Here is an 18,186-nt window from a genome sequence, read left to right on the forward strand (position 1 = left end):
TGAATCTCTCAAACAGCCATATAGTTTACCACGTTAGCATCAAAGAGAAAACTTCACTTAATTAATTTCTGTATTCTCATGCAGAGGAAGCTTTATAAATGCACTGAGATTGTAAAAACATTCATCTGCTTATATTCCAGTCATAATCTAATTGTTTATGAACCGATGAATGGTGAATTTAACCCTTATTTGTGTTGCACCTGTTTAATGTCAAACTGGGTTTCTGCAGTAGGAACACCTTCTAATGGGTTTATACGATCTGTTTGATTATGTTTGGCATAACCCAGGAATGCTAAAATGACAGATTTTGTGTATTAAATAAACAGTAAAACATGGAAGTACCAGATTGAACATCCCACTTGCAGCACACTGAATCTCTGTCTGTGTATCGAACTCCTACATGATCAGGGGTTAAGCAACCAAACTTGGCAAACAGGTACATCTTAGGTCCCCGAAGTTTCTTATCTGTCAGATAGTATGGTCTTATCGTGTTGCCTAGCAACCACCTACCAAAGAGCAGTTTTCAGATTTTCAGTTTATGCACCTGTAACACCTGATAAAATCAGTGCATGTTTTTTTTAATTTCAGACACTATACTATAATATAAATTATAAACTATAATGTCTTAGCAAAGAATCCATTTTTAATTATGTCTTGAATACGGGAATTTATAAGCAGCCTGTCATAAAAATATGTATATTACTACCATTTTAAACCTATGTTAAACCTATGTAAAACCCAAGGATAATATAGTTTGAGATGAAGTGAAATAGTATTTTTGAAACATCAAGGTGATTTTTGAGGAGGCATTAGGTGAAAACTTGGTCAATATTGGAATAGTGTTAAAAACGAAAGACAAAAGAAGCGACAGTGAGAGAAGAAGTGTCTAAAAAACAACCTTCCACACATGAACAGTCTCTAAAAGCCATGTCCTCAAGAAGTAGGATCAAACCCAAAAAAGACACAGGGCCTGAGAGATGCAGCTGGCCCTTCAGTTGATCCATCTACTGTTCACTGAAGCTTCATCACAAATGGTCCCGGTGGAAGGGGTGGCTGTCAAGACCCCATTTTTTAGCAAAGTAAAACAGGGAGAAAAAGCTTAAATGTGCCAAATGACCCAAGAGCTAGACTGAAAATTATTGGCAAGATACTGTATTTGCAGTGATGAATCCAAATTTGAAAATTTTGGTTCAAATTATTGTCAATGTGTACGCGACAAGTAAGGACAGGGGTACAACAAGTGTCTACAGAATTAGTAGAATGTATTTGAGTGAATGTAGAATAGTGCTGTCAGATTTTGATCCACCTGGAAATGCGTCTGATTGGCACCAGCTTAAATTTTCAGTATTACAATGATTCCAAATACACTGCCAATGCAATAAAAGCATACCTGGACAGAAAAAACACAGTATCAGCCATGGTTTAGCCTTCCCATAGCCGGACCATCAAATTCATTGAAACTGTGTAGGATCATCATGACAGAGAATGGAACAAAACGCAGCCATTGTGTAAGGAAGAGCTTGAGAATGTCCTCCAAGAAGCCTAGAGGAAGATACTTAAAGAAGGTTTAAGAAAGTTTGCCTAAGAATAAAGGTGATCATCAATTGTACAAAGTATGTCAGTGCGGTTAATTTCCTCAGTTTGCCATTAACACAGACAAACCAAAACATTCTCGGGGCGATCGTGGCTCAAGAGTTGGGAGTTCGCCTTGTAATCGGAAGGTTGCCGGTTCGAGCCCCGGCTCGGACAGTCTCGGTCGTTGTGTCCTTGGGCAAGACACTTCACCTACCGCCTACTGGTGTTGGCCAGAGGGGCCGATGGCGCGATATGGCAGCCTCGCTTCTGTCAGTCTGCCCCAGGGCAGCTGTGGCTACAACTGTAGCTTGCCTTCACCAGTGTGTGAATGTGAGAGTGAATGGGTGGATGACTGGACGTGTAAAGCGCTTTGGGGTCCCTAGGCGGGACTAGTAAAAGCGCTGTACAAATACAGGCCATTTACCATTTACCATTCTGTGGCAAGAGCATGTACTAATGTATGTAGTTCAAGACACATTGACTGGATATCAGATGATTCAGACTTCTTAGATAAGAACTCTCTTCTTTCAGAAATATGCATCTCTTTATATCACTTTAATCTCCAAAGAATTTTGAGGCATTTCTTTTTGGAGGGTTCTGTAAGATATTTTGGTCTGTAAACCTTTAAAAAACATGGTTGTACAGTAGTTCCTCTACAGCTTTAATGAACAAATTAAGCCGCAGCTGAAAATGATGAGTTTCCCACATCAAAGCATTTGATAGATCAGATTGCCCTCTGCCATATCGAGGAAGCCCATTCAATTAATTTTGTAAACTTTTTTTCTCAGTTGAAGCTGCACATTTTTAAATCAAGATTCACTATTTCTGTGTTAATTACAGACCTCGTAAAAATGTTGAAATTCAGGTGATTTTTTTTTCCATCTTAATTTGTTTTAATATTACGATCATTGAAATTATTTTATTACCGACATATATCGCACAAAGAGTGGCTCATGAGGACTTGTTGATATATCACACTTAAATAAAGAGAAAGAAGTCAGCTGTGATGAAATAATGCGGATTATCCATCTTATTCCTGAACATGAACAAGAATGAACTGCCTCATTTCTATTCGGTGTCCTTGCTCTCATAAAATTCTAATTGAAAATTGTCATCTCTAATTGATATCACAATTAAGGCCTGGGCAAGAGAAGAGAAAAGACAATGAGCTGATAGGAATAATAATCTTAAAGGCAATACCATTACTTTCATTGTCAGTATAATAACAATTTGAAGAATGCTGCTTATGATTTAGTGAATGAGCTAAGTACTATTGCTGCAGATGGTTTTTAAAGATAGTTGGAGGACATCCATGCCATACACAGTTGTAACATTTAGTTAAAAGCCCAGTCGATAAGCAATTTGGGCTACGCCTCCAGTTTTTGACATCAACTAATGAAGCCAATGAGTGCAAAGACAAGACAGAGTGATCTCAATTGGGGCACTTGCACAGCACTGCTGTTATATGTGATTAAGAAGACGCACTGACTCAATTTTCTCTTTCTCAGTGGGGATCCTTCAAAAATATTTTTAACTCCTGAAATTCTTGGGAAAATCTGTTAATATTATATATATGTTTTTCTTTTGGTAAATGATGAATTGAATTGAACCTTTTATAATTTATAATGATTTAGGCAAATGGCCTGTGTGGAAGTCCTTTTTGTCGCTAAAAGGTTTAAATGTTACAGAGCAGCACATACATAATTCAAATATAGCTGCAAGAAAGCACTTGCAAATCCATCACATTATACATTTGTGCAAAAAATACGGCATAAAATAGCCTCAAAGCACATAAAGAGAACTCAATAAAATAATAAGATAGAAATATCAGAGTTGTTTATTATTTATTTTATTGAGAAAAGTAATGCATGACGATGATCTGAGAATCTGTGTTTTCTTATGTGACCCACCCAGTGCAACAATAATCCTTTACTACACTCGCGTTGTACTGATGTTTAGCAAAATTTTGGCCAACTGGTTCAGATAAAAGTAATGTGTGTGTCTTAACTTTATTCCTCTTTTACTACTCCTGTCAAAGAACTGAGATTTGAATATCTTTATCTGATTGATGATTGAATTCTATGGAACTAATTGTTCCTTCAGCCATCACAAGCTGTCTTTACTCTTATGTTGGTTTTCCTTTGATCTCAGATATCGCTTCTTATTATATATATTTCTATTTTGGCCTCTTCCATCCATAAAACATTCCTTAGAGTATTGTTGTCCTGATTGTAAACTCAAAAGCAACATCATTACCCAATGTGACAGTTTCAGGTGTTGTTTGTGTTCCACATCTTTCTTTCAGAGTTATCTTGTAGGTAACAATAGTCTTGAAATTCCTTGAATACAAAAAGAAAAATAATAAAATACAGACTTTATAGATTGGTTTTCAATCCAGATTTCCATATGTAAAACACTTACGTTATGCTATATTGATGCATAAAAACAGAATATTCACATATTTATTAAACCCATATATAATGTATTAGTTAAAAAAAGATACACAAATGGTGTTGCTGTTTTAATATAATCTTTTGGCTTTAAATATTTTTTATAAAATTCATAATTTACTGAGACAGAATGGTATCTGTTGGATCATTTTAGGAAGCAGGACAGATTAAACATGTGTTAGCCAATGACTAACAGAATAAATATAAATAAATTATATGTAATAACGCATTAAGCACAGTAAAGCAACACAATGGGTAAAACGCATCCCTGGACCAGATGTTAACAAATGAAAACCAAGCAAACACTTCCGACGAGTAATTCACCACATTGAGGAAATACCATTACCAAGGGAGTCCTACACACAGCTCTTGTGGATAAGCGATGTGCTGTGAATTATTATCATAACAAATATGCCTTTCCACCCACAGAGACTAGAGTTATTTTGCCCCCTCTCATCTTCTGTTCACACATAGACAAACACTTCTCTGTAGCTGTGATATGGGGTTAAGTGCTTTATGTGCTCCATGGTTGGGCCATGTACCAATTTATTTTACTTTTTTTATTTTATTTTTTGAAGTAGATATGGCAGGAGTGCAAACCAAATAAATTAAATTGCAACTGCAGAATTGGAAAATATGACTCTGTGTTTTTATAGAGGTATCACAGACTTTTTAATCTGGAAATGTACAATCCTTCTAAACGTGTATTAGAGCTAGACGCTTGAATTAAAAACGTTTTTTAACTAAATAAAATAAACTGGTGGTTGGTGCATTATTTTCCTGGTGGATATATATATATATATACAGAAATGGGCAGTTCTGTAATCTGATTACTTTTTTCAAGTAACGAGTAATGTAAGGAATTACTACTGCAAAAAAGGTAATTAGATTACTGTTACTTTCCCGTAAGCACGCCGCGTTACTGCATTACTAAAACCGTGATTTTTTTGCGAGAGTGTCTCATGACAATGACGTAAGCGAGTGCGACGTTGGTGGCAACAGCTGTGTGCAGATCAACAATGGATAATATATCGAGTGCGGGAGAGAGTATGAGGTGCAGCGTTTAAAGCGTGGAAGTACTGACCTTACTTTGAGTTTGATTCCATAAAAAGTGACAAAAACATTAGCGTCCGCTGTTCACTGTGTGGGAAGAAAACTTCTTTTTACAGCGAAAAAAAACCCATAAACTTCCGAGCAAACACTGAGTACACTACGACGGAACGTGAAATTCACAGAGAAACTCGCGGATTATTCCACTGACCGCTGCGGCACACCTGCACCAGGGCACGCCTGCTATACAGGTGAAAATAGAGCAACAGGACCGCTAGTCTTTGATTTTATTTATTTTCTGCTGTGTTTCACTTGCATTTATTTGAAAGACTGAGTGTAAACACAAAATAATATTTTATATGCTGGAATGTGCAGAAAATTTAAAAAAAAAAAAAAGTTTAAATATTAAACAAATTTCTTCCAGTCAGAGAATGTTGCATATAATTTATTTTTTGCTTGATGCATAAAGTTAAAAGATCAAAACTAATAAAACAAGTTTTAAAAAGAGACTTTTCCATTTGATTAAATTTTGTATGATGGATTATGCAGAAAAAGTAGAATTGGGCTGAAAAGTCTATTGTTTTATTACCTATTCAGGTTGTAAATCGTGTAACAGGATTACTTTTTTGGGGAAGTAATCATATATACACACACATATACATATATATATATATATATATATATATGTATATGTGTGTGTGTGTGTGTCTGTGTGTATGTATATGTGTACATATATATATATATATATATATATATATGTGTGTGTGTGTGTGTGTGTGTGTGTGTGTGTGTGTGTAACATCTTTTACAAATAAGTAACTGAAAAGTGGGGTGTGCGTAATTATTCAGCCCCCTTGGTCTGCGTACAGTCAGTTGCCCATAGACATTGCCTGATGAGTGCTAATGACTAAATAGAGTGCACCTGTGTGTAATCTAATGTCAGTACAAATACAGCTGCTCTGTGACGGCCTCAGAGGTTGTCTAAGAGAATATTGGGAGCAACAACACCATGAAGTCCAAAGAACACACCAGACAGGTCAGGGATAAAATTATTGAGAAATTTAAAGCAAGCTTAGGCTACAAAAACATTTCCCAAGCCTTGAACATCCTACGGAGCACTGTTCAAGCCATCATTCAGAAATGGAAGGAGGATGGTGACCCTGGACGAGCTGCAGAGATCTACAGCTCAGGTGGGGGAATCTGTCCATAGGACAACTATTAGTCATGCACTGCACAAAGTTGGCAAGAAGAAAGCATTGTTAAGAGAAAACCATAAGAAGTCCCGTTTGCAGTTTGCCACAAGCCATGTGGGGGACACAGCAAACATGTGGAAGAAGGTGCTCTGGTCAGATGAGGCCAAAATGCAAAACGCTATGTGTGGCCGAAAACTAACACTGCACATCACTCTGACCACACCATCCTCACTGTCAAATATGGTGGTGGCAGCATCATGATATGGGGGTGCTTCTCTTCAGCAGGGACAGGGAAGCTGGTCAGAGTTGATGGGAAGATGGATGGAGCCAAATACAGGGCAATCTTGGAAGAAAACCTCTTGAAGTCTGCAAAAGACTTGAGACTGGGTTGGAGGTTCACCTTCCAGCAGGACAACAACCCTAAACATAAAGCCAGGGCAACAGTGGAATGGTTTAAAACAAAACATATCCATGTGTTAGAATGGCCCAGACAAAGTCCAGATCTAAATCCAATCGAGAATCTGTGGCAAGATCTGAAGACTGCTGTTCACAAACGCTGTCCATCTAATCTGACTGAGCTGGAGCTGTTTTGCAAAGAATGGGCAAAGATTTCAGTCTCTAGATGTGCAAAGCTGGTAGAGACATACCCTAAAAGACTGGCAGCTGTAATTGCAGCAAAAGGTGGTTCTACAAAGTATTGACTCAGGGGGCTGATTTGTGTTGGTCTTTCACGTGTAATTCCAATAAAATTGATTCGTATTTGTGGCTGTAATGTGACAAAATGTGGAAAAGTTCAAGGGGGCCGAATACTTTTGCAAGCCACTGTATATCACCCATTAGATAGTTGAGTGAACATTAAAGAAAATACCAGCTACCTTGGAGTACCTTGAACACTTTTCTTATAGGAGTTGAAGTGACACTTGTGACAGCTTACTCTGTCTTTATGAGATAATAGAAGAGGACCACAGAGTAACCTTGAACTACAGTTACTTTGATTTTTGTTATACACCGCGTTATTCTGTTCACTTCTTTGTTTTGCAGGATAATGCTCTTTAGAGCTGTCTGGGTATTTCAGACTCATAGAAAAGTTTTCTTTCCTTTACTTTTTCAATTTATCCTCACTTTTAATCCTTTACTGCCATATATGAAGCCTTGGACAAGTCCAACAATTGGCAAATTTCTTATAACATGTTGATGAAAAAAAAAAACCAGACGGCTAGCTTATTTGGCATGCTCTGAGATAACCTGCTAACTTGAAAAGCTAAGAGCCACGAGAAGAGAGACTTCCCTTGCTGGTGTTTTGTTCTACATTTTCATGAAATGTGCAGGTAAGGACCCAAATGTAGACTTCTTAAATTGACGTGAAGCAAGTGATTCCAAAGGCAGCAAACACAAAATTATGAAGTCCAACCCAAGCAGGTAATACAAAGGCATCTAAACCCTACCTATACTGATTATGCACAGAAGAGGAGAAACAGATATCACAGTATGAGTTAAAAAGTAAGGCAAACTGAGTCTTTAAATAGACACATCAGGTAATCAAGGGAAGTGACACACGAGACACAGCTGAAACTAGTTAAAACAACAAGACAGTGAAGTAAAATTAAATAATTAAATACAAGGCAGAAGTGATGAATGACTGTCAAAACAGGATGTGAAACAGGAGTGAAAGCACTGAATATAAAGAACTTGACACAGGAGGCTAGAACAAGCGCTCATAGAAAACAAACTGTAACCAAGGCTCATAGAAGGAACGTAGAATGCAAGAAAATACTAAAACATTAAACATCTGGAACTAAAAGACCATAGAGACAAATGAATAAAAGGAAATTCTGCTGTGAAGGACAATTAAGTACCATTAACCCCGAATCTAAGACCATGACATGGCCCATGGTCTCTCCCATGGACCGTGGTGTCTATGGCACTAAAGTCGCTGGTTACTAGTGATGTGCGGATCGATCCTGAAATATCGATTCCTCCGATACCAATCATTTATGTTCTAGAATCGATTCTCACATTAAAATATCGATATTTTAGTAATTTAGGGTTAATTTGTAGTTTATCATTAACAGGAACACAGTGGAAAGAAACTATAACATTCGGATTGTCTAAATTCAACGGAACTACTTCCTCTTCTGCCTTTCATACTTATGTGCGAAATACGGCTGTATACATGTCTCGCAGCGCCTTGGCGTGCGCACTCACAACAATGGCTGAGCTCCACAAACAGCTGAGACGTGTTTTGCGATACATGTGGCAAAAAAGTGAGGTGTTGTGGCCATACTTGCCAACCTTGAGACCTCAGAATTGGGGAGACATTCAAAAGGGCTGTTGGGAGGGGGGGTTAAATACATTTTACAGGGTTTATTTATTGGATAAAATACGTTAAATGTCACCGTTATTATTGGCCGGCCCGGAAACAGCGGGGGTGTCCAAATTGAGAGGTTGCTTCCACCTGAGGACCCGGCCTTCGCGGTCTAAAGAAAGCCGTGTAGTACGTCACGAGCTCCCTCGGTGGAGTGAAACTGCCGTCTGCTCCGTGCTATCTAAAATATAACCGGGCGCTCTCGTCTCTCACGGAGTCCTTTAGTGCTGCAGGCAGGCAAGGAGTTCAAATAGCGCACAACTTCAGTTTTTTTATTTCTGTATGATGAACTCGGCATTATTAAGTGATAAGAACAAGTAATCTGATCTCCTGTAATCATTATAACGCTGTAATTTGAGAAACAATAAATAAAACACGTTTTTGTACAAAGTATCGGTATCGGATCAGTATCATCGATACCACTCTGAATATTACATGGTATCGGATCGGAAAGGAAATCAGTGGTATCGCACATCACTACTGGTTACTTGTGACAATCTCTATCATTGTTAGAGGCACCTCTTTCTGCCCTGTTTGGTAGTTAGCAGCAAATTAGTTTCTTTTCTGTACTTTATTATAGCACTGGAGCATATTAATGCAGTATAAACCACATTTTCTTAAGCTTATCATTCTTTCTTGCTACTAATAACCAAATTGGTCACTCCTAATTCAGTTTCTAAAGTATGATTTATCTTTAAATTCTGATTATGCCTTTGTCCCTAGCTCTGTCATCTGTAATGGTGAAAGTTGATTATGAAAATGTCTGCTTAGTATCCCAGTATTTCAGAAAAAATTGATATTTTCAAAATATCTTACTCAAAGGTAACATGTCACACGATTGATTTTTTACACAGCTTACCCATGTCTCAACAAAACTGGCAAAACTGAACTGTAGCGTACAAAAAAGCAACACACTGCTGTTTGTTGCCAGTATATTACATTTATTTCAAATCAACCACTAGACCCTTAAGGCAACAGTGTAAATAGAACCTTTGAGTTAGTTCTTAAAGTACACCAACTGATAAAATAAACTCTGCTGATGCTTTATAAAGAAAGATGCAAGACTTGATGTATGGGATTTCAGGAAGTAGTGGTCAGTATTTCCTAAGGAAAAAAAACATGCACCCACACCACCTGGCAACACACATTGCAATTTCTCATTTAAAGGATTCTAGGTCCTTGCTAGTTTAATTGGTTCACGAACTCTTATGTTATGAATGTTACACAACATTTTTGGCCTTTTGGGCAAAATGGGTACAAAGAGCAGTATTAAAAATGCAAAGGAACTGAACCCAACAAGGCATGATTATTTTTTCCCCCTGAGATCATGTTGAACTTAACTAAAGCACATGTCAGCACGCTTGAATCCTTTTGCGCAGCCAAACCACTGAGTTAAAACTCTGACCCAGTGCCTGCAGAGTTAGAGGTGCAGGAACACTACTATATTGAAGAAGTCCCAGGTGGGAATACTGTACAGACAGTAAGTCTAAGTCTGTATACTTGTATCAGCAGGGATTTTGTGTAGGACTGTGGCTGTTATATAAAGAATATCCTATTGTTCTTTTTCAAACAACTTGAAATATATATATATATATATATATATATATATATATATATAATTTCCCCCAGTTTCCTCCTACTTGTGAATTTGATTCAGGAAGAAATGTGGCCATCTGAAAAGAGCATCACTTTAAAGGTATACTGCTCTGATGTAGGCACAAGAAGGAAAACATAAAGTGAATAAGCTGTCTTGATGAGTTTTGACATTAAATGAATATTACGATGGAAAAGATTTTAGTTTTCATATTTATCTGTACTTTCATCCTTAGCTAGAACCGTGCTACACGTGTGGTTTGGGTGTTAGATAATGCAAATCCCACAAGCATCAGTCAGATTAATAATTACTAGCTTCATGCTGATCCATTTGCCAAGGTCATGTGATCTATTTAACAGGTAGTAGTGGGTCAGTAATGCACAATTACTAAATAAAAACATGTGGAGAAAAACATTACCCAAGCAACTGAACAAAACTGGATGAATAACATACAGAAACTTTATCTTCAAATAGCAATTCAATTTTCTAAAGAAATTAAACACTAAATTATTATCATGCAGTGTTAAATTGGAAAAAAAAAGTTATTTGTTTTTTTTAGTCTTAACTTGTTTTTTTTGTTTGCTTTTTTTACTTTTTTGTAGTGTTACAACAGTAACAACAATCTTAGTTTTGCACTGCTGTCGAACAAAAAGATAGCAAGAAATAATATTTCACCTTTAAAAGTTGTAATCAGGACATTGTATAAATACACAATACATTTCAATGGCGTTGAAATTTCTTATATAAATGTTATTTGTGAAATGTTTCACTCATTGTTAATGATATTTAGTTTTTAACACGTTCCACACTGATTACTGAATAAAGTACGTGACTATTTAGCAGTGTCTCTCTCCCCCCCCCCCCCCCCCCCCCCCCCAACTGCATAAGAAAAAGTCAGAGGTATCTGTAATATATTGGTATTACCTAATATTTACCATGTAATCATTGGCCTATCAGCAAATAATGCCCCATCAGCTTTTAGGGTTGTAGTCTCTATATCTAGAATTACTTACAGATATTAACATTATTGGAATAATATATTTTTATAAAGTGTTTCTCACAGACAGGAGATCAAAAAGCACTGTGCAACTATGAAAAAATAGGAAAAATATAATAGAAAATTAAAATACAGTTAACACAGTTAGCAATACAAGTAGATAACAAAAAAAGCAATAAGAAAAGTAAATGTAAAATTGCACACTCATTATCTGTGCTAATGTTAATGTTAAACTAAATATAGGTGAAGACATCACATGACTCCACCATTATCAGTTGCAATGCATGTTCTGATGTTAACAATACTGTTAATAGGTGGACAGCTGGATGTATTTTGTTGAACTATGTAATTACATCTTTTGTAAAATAAACAAATTTTGTAATGGACAATATTAACAGAAGCATATTAATATATCAGTTCAGTTCAGTTCAGTTCATTTTTATTTCAAACATTTCAAACATGAGCCTTCACAATCATTACAATATATTATTCCATTATTTGTTTGAAAAGGAGTAGGTAGAAGTATTTACTTATTTGTCCCTACCCCCTCAAGTTTTACCTCTCATTCATAAATTTTCTTAAATTAAAACAAACAACATATGAAACAAAAGTAAAGCAAAACAAAACAAAACATACATAAATCAAAAACAAGAAATTAGCAATCCCCACCAGGGTATAGTTTCTTTCATATGAAAAAAAACAGAAGGTTTATATTTGCAGATGCACAAATTATGGAAAAACAAACAACCAAAACAAAACAAAACAAAAAAAACCCCAAAAAAGAACCACAACACCATTACCAGCAACATTACCGTCCTGGGTTAACCCCGTTTTCTTCATTGTTATACTTATTTAAAATCAGGTTTTTATATTTTACTTTAAACTGTTTTATGTTTTTACTTTCTTTTATTTCTTCTGTTAGACTGTTCCATAATTTAACTCCTGCAATTGAGATAGACATCGTTCTTAAAGTTGTTCTAGCACTTTGTATTTTTAAATTCCCTCTTAAGTTATACCCACCTTCTCTTTCTATGAACAATTTACAGATTTCTTTTGGAAGCAATTTATTTCTTACTTTATACATTATTTGCGCTGTTTTAAGCTTCACCAAGTCTTGGAATTTAATAGCTTGCATTTTGACAAAGAGTGCATTTGTATGGTCCCTGTACCCCACATTATTTATTAATCTAATGGCCCTTTTCTGTATTACAGTTATTGTTTGTGTGTTACTTTTGTATGTATTTCCCCAGACCTCTACACAGTAGCTCATATATGGCAGTAGTAAAGCACAGTATAAAATGTGCAGTGCTTTCTGATCCAGCATATGCTTTGCTTTCCCCAGGACGGCAATGCCCCGTGCCAGTTTCCCCCGAACATAAGTAATATGTGGCTTCCAACAGAGCTTGTGGTCAGTGATCACCCCAAGAAATTTTATTTCATTTACTCTTTCTAAATATACATTGTCAACACATATTTCTACTTTGATGTTTCTCTTTTGGTTTCCAAACAACATAAATTTGGTTTTATCTAGATTCAATGATAATTTATTTATATCAAACCACTTCTTTAATATAGTTAATTCCTGTGTGATCATCTCCAAAACCTGTGGCAATTCCACACCTGAACACAGTATATTGGTGTCATCTGCAAATATTACAAACTTTAAAATCTCCGATACTCTGCAGATATCATTTAAGTACATAATAAACATTTTTGGACCCAGTACTGAACCTTGAGGTACTCCACAAGCTATATCCATCAAATTAGATTTATATTCATTTATTTGTACATATTGTTGCCTATTCCCAACATAGCTTTTTAACCATTCCAAAACCACTCCCCTAAACCCGTACTTTTCCAGTTTTTTTAATAGAATTTCATGATTAACCGTATCAAATGCCTTCTTTAGGTCTTTGAAAACGCCGAGCGCATACCTCTTATTATCCATACATTCCGTTATCTTTTCCATTAAATCTATTAATGCCAAAGCTGTTGATCTGTTGCTTCTGAACCCATACTGACTCTCTGTCATTAATTCATATTTTTCCACAAAACTGTCAAATCTTTTTATGAAAAGTTTTTCCAGTATCTTAGAGAACTGGGAGAGTATTGACACTGGTCTATAGTTTGTAAAATGATGCCTTTCACCGGTTTTGTAAATGGGAATAACTTTAGCAACCCCTTTTTGAAACGACAAGTTGAATATATATTTTAATGGTTTTACAATACCATCAATAACTGTCTTTACTGTTACCATATCAATATCATTCCAGTCTGCACTGGTTTTGTTCTTAAGTCCTCTAACTATGTCATAAATCTCTTTCTCTTCCACTGCTCTTAAAAACATTGAGCTACTATTCCTTTCAATATTTTCACCAGTGTCCCTTTCTATTCCATCAACCTTTATTTCTTCTGCCAGTTTTGGCCCTATGTTTACAAAGAATTCATTAAAGCCATTTACTATCTCTTCCATGTTATTAATACTTCTTGTCCCTTCTATAAAGTACCCAGGGTAATCATTATTCCTTGATTCATTTTTGATTATACTGTTTAATACATTCCATATATCTCTTGTGTTATCTTTATTGTGTTCTAACCTTTTAATGTAATACTCTCTTTTACAGGATCTCATTATATTAGTTAATTTATTTTTGTAAGTTTTATACTTCCTTTCAGTTTCTATTGTTCTCTTTTTTATGAATTCTCGATATAGGGTATTCTTTTTTTGCTGGCATTTTGTAGTCCTTTAGTCATCCATGGTCTTCCTGCATAGTTGTGTTTCCTATTGATTTCAATTACTGGGAAGTTTTTATCAAGTAATGTGTTAAATGTTCTTAAAAATCCTTCGTAAGCTTTATTAACTTCTGTTTGTTCATATACAATATTCCAATCTTGCTTTAAAAGTTCATTTCTAAGACAATTTAATGTCTTCTCTGTTCTTATTCTTTTGTAAATAATCTTATGTCCATCATTGTTCACTTTATAATGGCAATTATAAGATGCAAAGACTGGTAAATGGTCACTTATATCATTGATTAACAGCCCACTTTTTATATTTCCTTCTATTATATTTGTAAATATATTATCTAATAGAGTTGCACAATGAGATGTTGTTCTGGTCGGTCTTGTTATCAGTGGAAATAAACCGATGCTGTACATGGAATCAATAAATTCTTCTGTACTCTTATTATGATTTGGATTCAATAAGTCAATATTAAAGTCCCCACAAATAAACATTCTTTTCTGATTTATATTTGTAAATAAGTCCTCCATTTTATCTTTAAATATCTCAATCTTAGATCCTGGTGTTCTATATATACAACTGACAATTAGGTTTTTCCTTTTTTCCATACTTATTTCCACTGATAAACATTCCATCACTCCATCAATAACAGTTGTCATTCTTCCCATTCTTTCGTACTTTAGGTTTTTATCAATGTAAAGTGCCACCCCACCTCCTTTCTTATTGATCCTGTCTACATGAAGGAATTCATATCCATTTATTTTAAAGTCTTCTTCTTTTCCAGGAGTTATCCAGGTCTCCGATATGGCTATCACATTGAATGGCTGTTCAAACTGTGTTATATAGTCTTTGATGGATTGAAAGTTTGCATATAAGCTTCGACTATTAAAGTGAACCATTGTTATACCCTGATCTACCTTGAATTCCTTTTTAAGTTGCTCCTTTGTATAATAATTGCATTCATTTGTCTTATTGTTAAAGAAATTACAATCAGGATCTATGTTGCTGTCATACATCAATGTCTTATTTTCAATATCTATATGAGTTGTTAGTTGAAAATTGTCAGACATCTGCATTGGTTGTGCACTTGGACGGTCCCATCATATTCAGCACTGCTTTGCATTTATCAGTTATATTTTTCTAGTTCCGTCATCTCTTTGATGACTAGAACCTTAGCCTGCTCTGGTGTTCCATTTAACTTAATGAATATTTTACAGTCTGACGTCCAAGTTGACTGTATTTTCTTCTGTTTTCTTAATATTCTTGCTTGTCTTGCAATGTCTGCATTTTTCTTGATTAGGTGTTCATTTAAATAAACATTTGTACCTTTTAGCTTTCTTCCTTGCTTGAGCAGTTCTTTTTTCTGTTTTCTATTAACAAAACGCATGATAATGGCAGGTATTTGATTTTTGTTTTTCCTTGGAAGAGGATGGCATCCCTCAATATTTTTATTGTCCATTTCAATACCTTTGCTTTTAAAGAAGGCCAGTACCTGTTCTTCCAAAGAGCGTAGCTCTTGCTCGGGTGGCTCCCCTCTCTCTGATGCTGCTACCCTCGCATATGTCTGATGCTTGGTTTCCAGTCCTGTCACTATCACATCATTTACTCTTGAATATTGTTCCAGATCTGACACCCGTCCTTCCAGCATAGCAATCTTCTTGTCCTTTTCCTCGCTCTGCCTTCTTAGTTCTTTAATATCATCCATTAAATTAAGTATCAGTTTTTGTTGTTTTGAAATTGTTGTTATTTCTTCTGACATAAAGTTTAGGGATTTCTTTATGTCCTCCAGTTCCTCCTCATTAACGGTGCTCCTCTTAGGCGGCATCTTAACGGCTTTAAGGCCCGCTGTTGCGAACCACCTTTGAGGGTTGCCAAAACCCGGCCTGTCCTAGCAATTTACCTCGCTGGCTTTTTGTTGGTACCTGGCGTGGCCTGGCAGCTAGCCTCGTTAGCTGGTGGTGGAGCCCTGCGTGGCCTGGCAGATAGCCTTGCTGGCTAGTGTTGGTACCCGGTGTGGCCTAGCGTGGTCTGGCAGCTCGCCTCGTTAGCTGGTGGTGGAGCCCGGCGTGGCCTGGCAGCTAGCCTCGTTAGCTGGTGGTGGAGCCCGGCGTGGCCTGGCAGCTAGCCTCATTAGCTGGTGGTGGAGCCCGGCGTGGCCTGGAAGCTAGCCTCGTTTGCTGGTGGTGGAGCCTGGCGTGGTCTGGCTGCTCGCCTCGATAGCTGGTGGTGGAGCCCGGCGTGGCCTGGCAGCTCGCCTCGTTAGCTGGTGGTGGAGCCCGGCGTGGCCTGGCAGCTAGCCTTGTTTCCAGTTGGCAGTGACAAAATCAACAGAGGTTCAAATTGGAGATCAAGGAATTCACAGGCATTCAGCCATGATGAAGCTGAAAACGGCAACTATCCAATGTTGACTACAGACTACTACTACTACAAGTTCATTTGTTATTTTGCAGAGCTGGTTCACAGGAAAACCACAGGAGGCATCAATAATCACACACAAAGGCCACAGAGCTACAAAGAACGAAAGGTAAAGTAAAGTTTAAATATATAACAGCCTTATTTAAATGAGTATTTCAGAAATACTGTTAATTGTATGAATTGTTAATTCAAACATTGGTGTTGTTCCAGAAAATGAGTGTCAGTACATCTAATGACCATACCTGGGGAAAGAAATCTCAGCGGGTTCTTATTTTATTTTATTTTATTTAAATTGCAAGCAGTACTATTTATGGATTTGCGTAGGCTGAGAACTAGCACATTGACTGCACACATTGTTCACACCATAACCATAGGCATCTCTATAAGGGAGTCGAGTATACAAGCATGTGCTGTGTTAAAAAAGTTGAAAATAGCCACAGTAGTACACATAATGTTAAAAATATAGAGGAATTGGGTGGGCAGGGTTTCAGTGAGACTGCCGTTCCCCACTAAATCTCATTCCTTCTAGACATGGATGCTGTTAACCAAAACAAACCTGGATACCTCATGTTCTGTGGCTCTCACTGTAATTGGAACAGATCAATTGCGCCTTTATTACACGAATAAGATGGATAACCTTGTCTTCCTTCCCTGCTATTTTAATGGGCTACTCACAGTCCCTGCTCCTTGCCTCTCACTAATCCCTGTGGAGCCCATACACTTTTAATCCTCCTGGCTGGACCAGTAACACAATATGGGCTCATCATCCATCCAACCATAGAACTTCCTGAACACTGCAGAAATTAACGGTTCCTGAGGGTTCATCATAAAGCCTTGGAGTGCCTTAAAGATTAAAGTTTCTTGTAAGAGAGTGGGTTTCTAAGAAAGTTGAAAACTGTAGTTGAAAACATTTTTGCTTTTATTCTATTTTGATGCTTCGAGATAACTTGTAAAAATTTATAGGATTTCACATGGTATTCAAATGACAACTGCTTCCATTTATATACAGTATATTATATAATTAAAACCTTTGTAAAGATTTAAAAATTAATTATTATTAATAAACTGCCAGAAGATGTTGTGAGGTGGTTCAGTTTAGAGACTAAAGAAACCATATTTTAATAAGCTGAATTGACTGTAATGTCAAGAACTGAGAAAAAAAATCCCTTCACAACATGTTCAGAGAGCATACGGCAGGGATGTCAAACATATGACCCGTGAACCAGAGCTGGGGCACCAAGGGACATAAGATTCATTTTTCTGGGACTCTTTCCACTGTAATTTGCATTAGGAGGCATTACAAGTTCTTAAGAATATCTCATGGCATGACACTGGCTATCTAAACTTGTTATTTCATTCAAACCAGACATCTAAAGCAGCACCAGTTTTATCCACCTACTACTGATAAAGACGTCACCCTTATTGCACTGATGCTGCTATTTATTTAATTTGATTTATGACAGTGGTGTTTATCTATAATTACAGCAAACGGAGCTATAAAGTGAGCTATATTATTGAAATTAAATTTATTTCTCTGTTTTCATCTGAGCTTGTTTAACATCTGTTTTGTTAATGGACATTAATCTTGACACTTTCAGAGTGGTTTTTTTTTTTTTTTTGGTGCAGTGATTAGTGCTGTCAACTCACAGCAATAGGATTCTGGAATCCAGTTGGAGCCTTTCAGTGTGGAGTTTGAATGTTTTCACTGTGCTGGTGTGCATTTTTTATTTTATTTTTTTTATGAGTACTTCGGCACAGAGGTCACAGACTTTCTGCAAAGTCAATCGCCACAGTCCATCATGTGG

General features: G+C 36.6%; 1 protein-coding gene across 1 annotated transcript; it reads right to left on the reverse strand.

Moving 5' to 3' along the window:
- Positions 1–15,048: 15,048 nt before the first annotated feature.
- Positions 15,049–15,805, reverse strand: LOC148101493 (uncharacterized). The gene has a single exon (XM_087845665.1). The coding sequence runs from the start codon at positions 15,789–15,791 to the stop codon at positions 15,093–15,095; it is 699 nt and encodes a 232-aa protein (XP_087701791.1). The 5' UTR covers positions 15,792–15,805; the 3' UTR covers positions 15,049–15,092.
- Between the last annotated feature and the right edge of the window lie 2,381 nt (positions 15,806–18,186).

This window comes from Neolamprologus brichardi, chromosome 9, assembly GCF_056152115.1.
Source record: "Neolamprologus brichardi isolate AB-2024 chromosome 9, ASM5615211v1, whole genome shotgun sequence".
Taxonomy (NCBI): Eukaryota; Metazoa; Chordata; class Actinopteri; order Cichliformes; family Cichlidae; genus Neolamprologus; species Neolamprologus brichardi.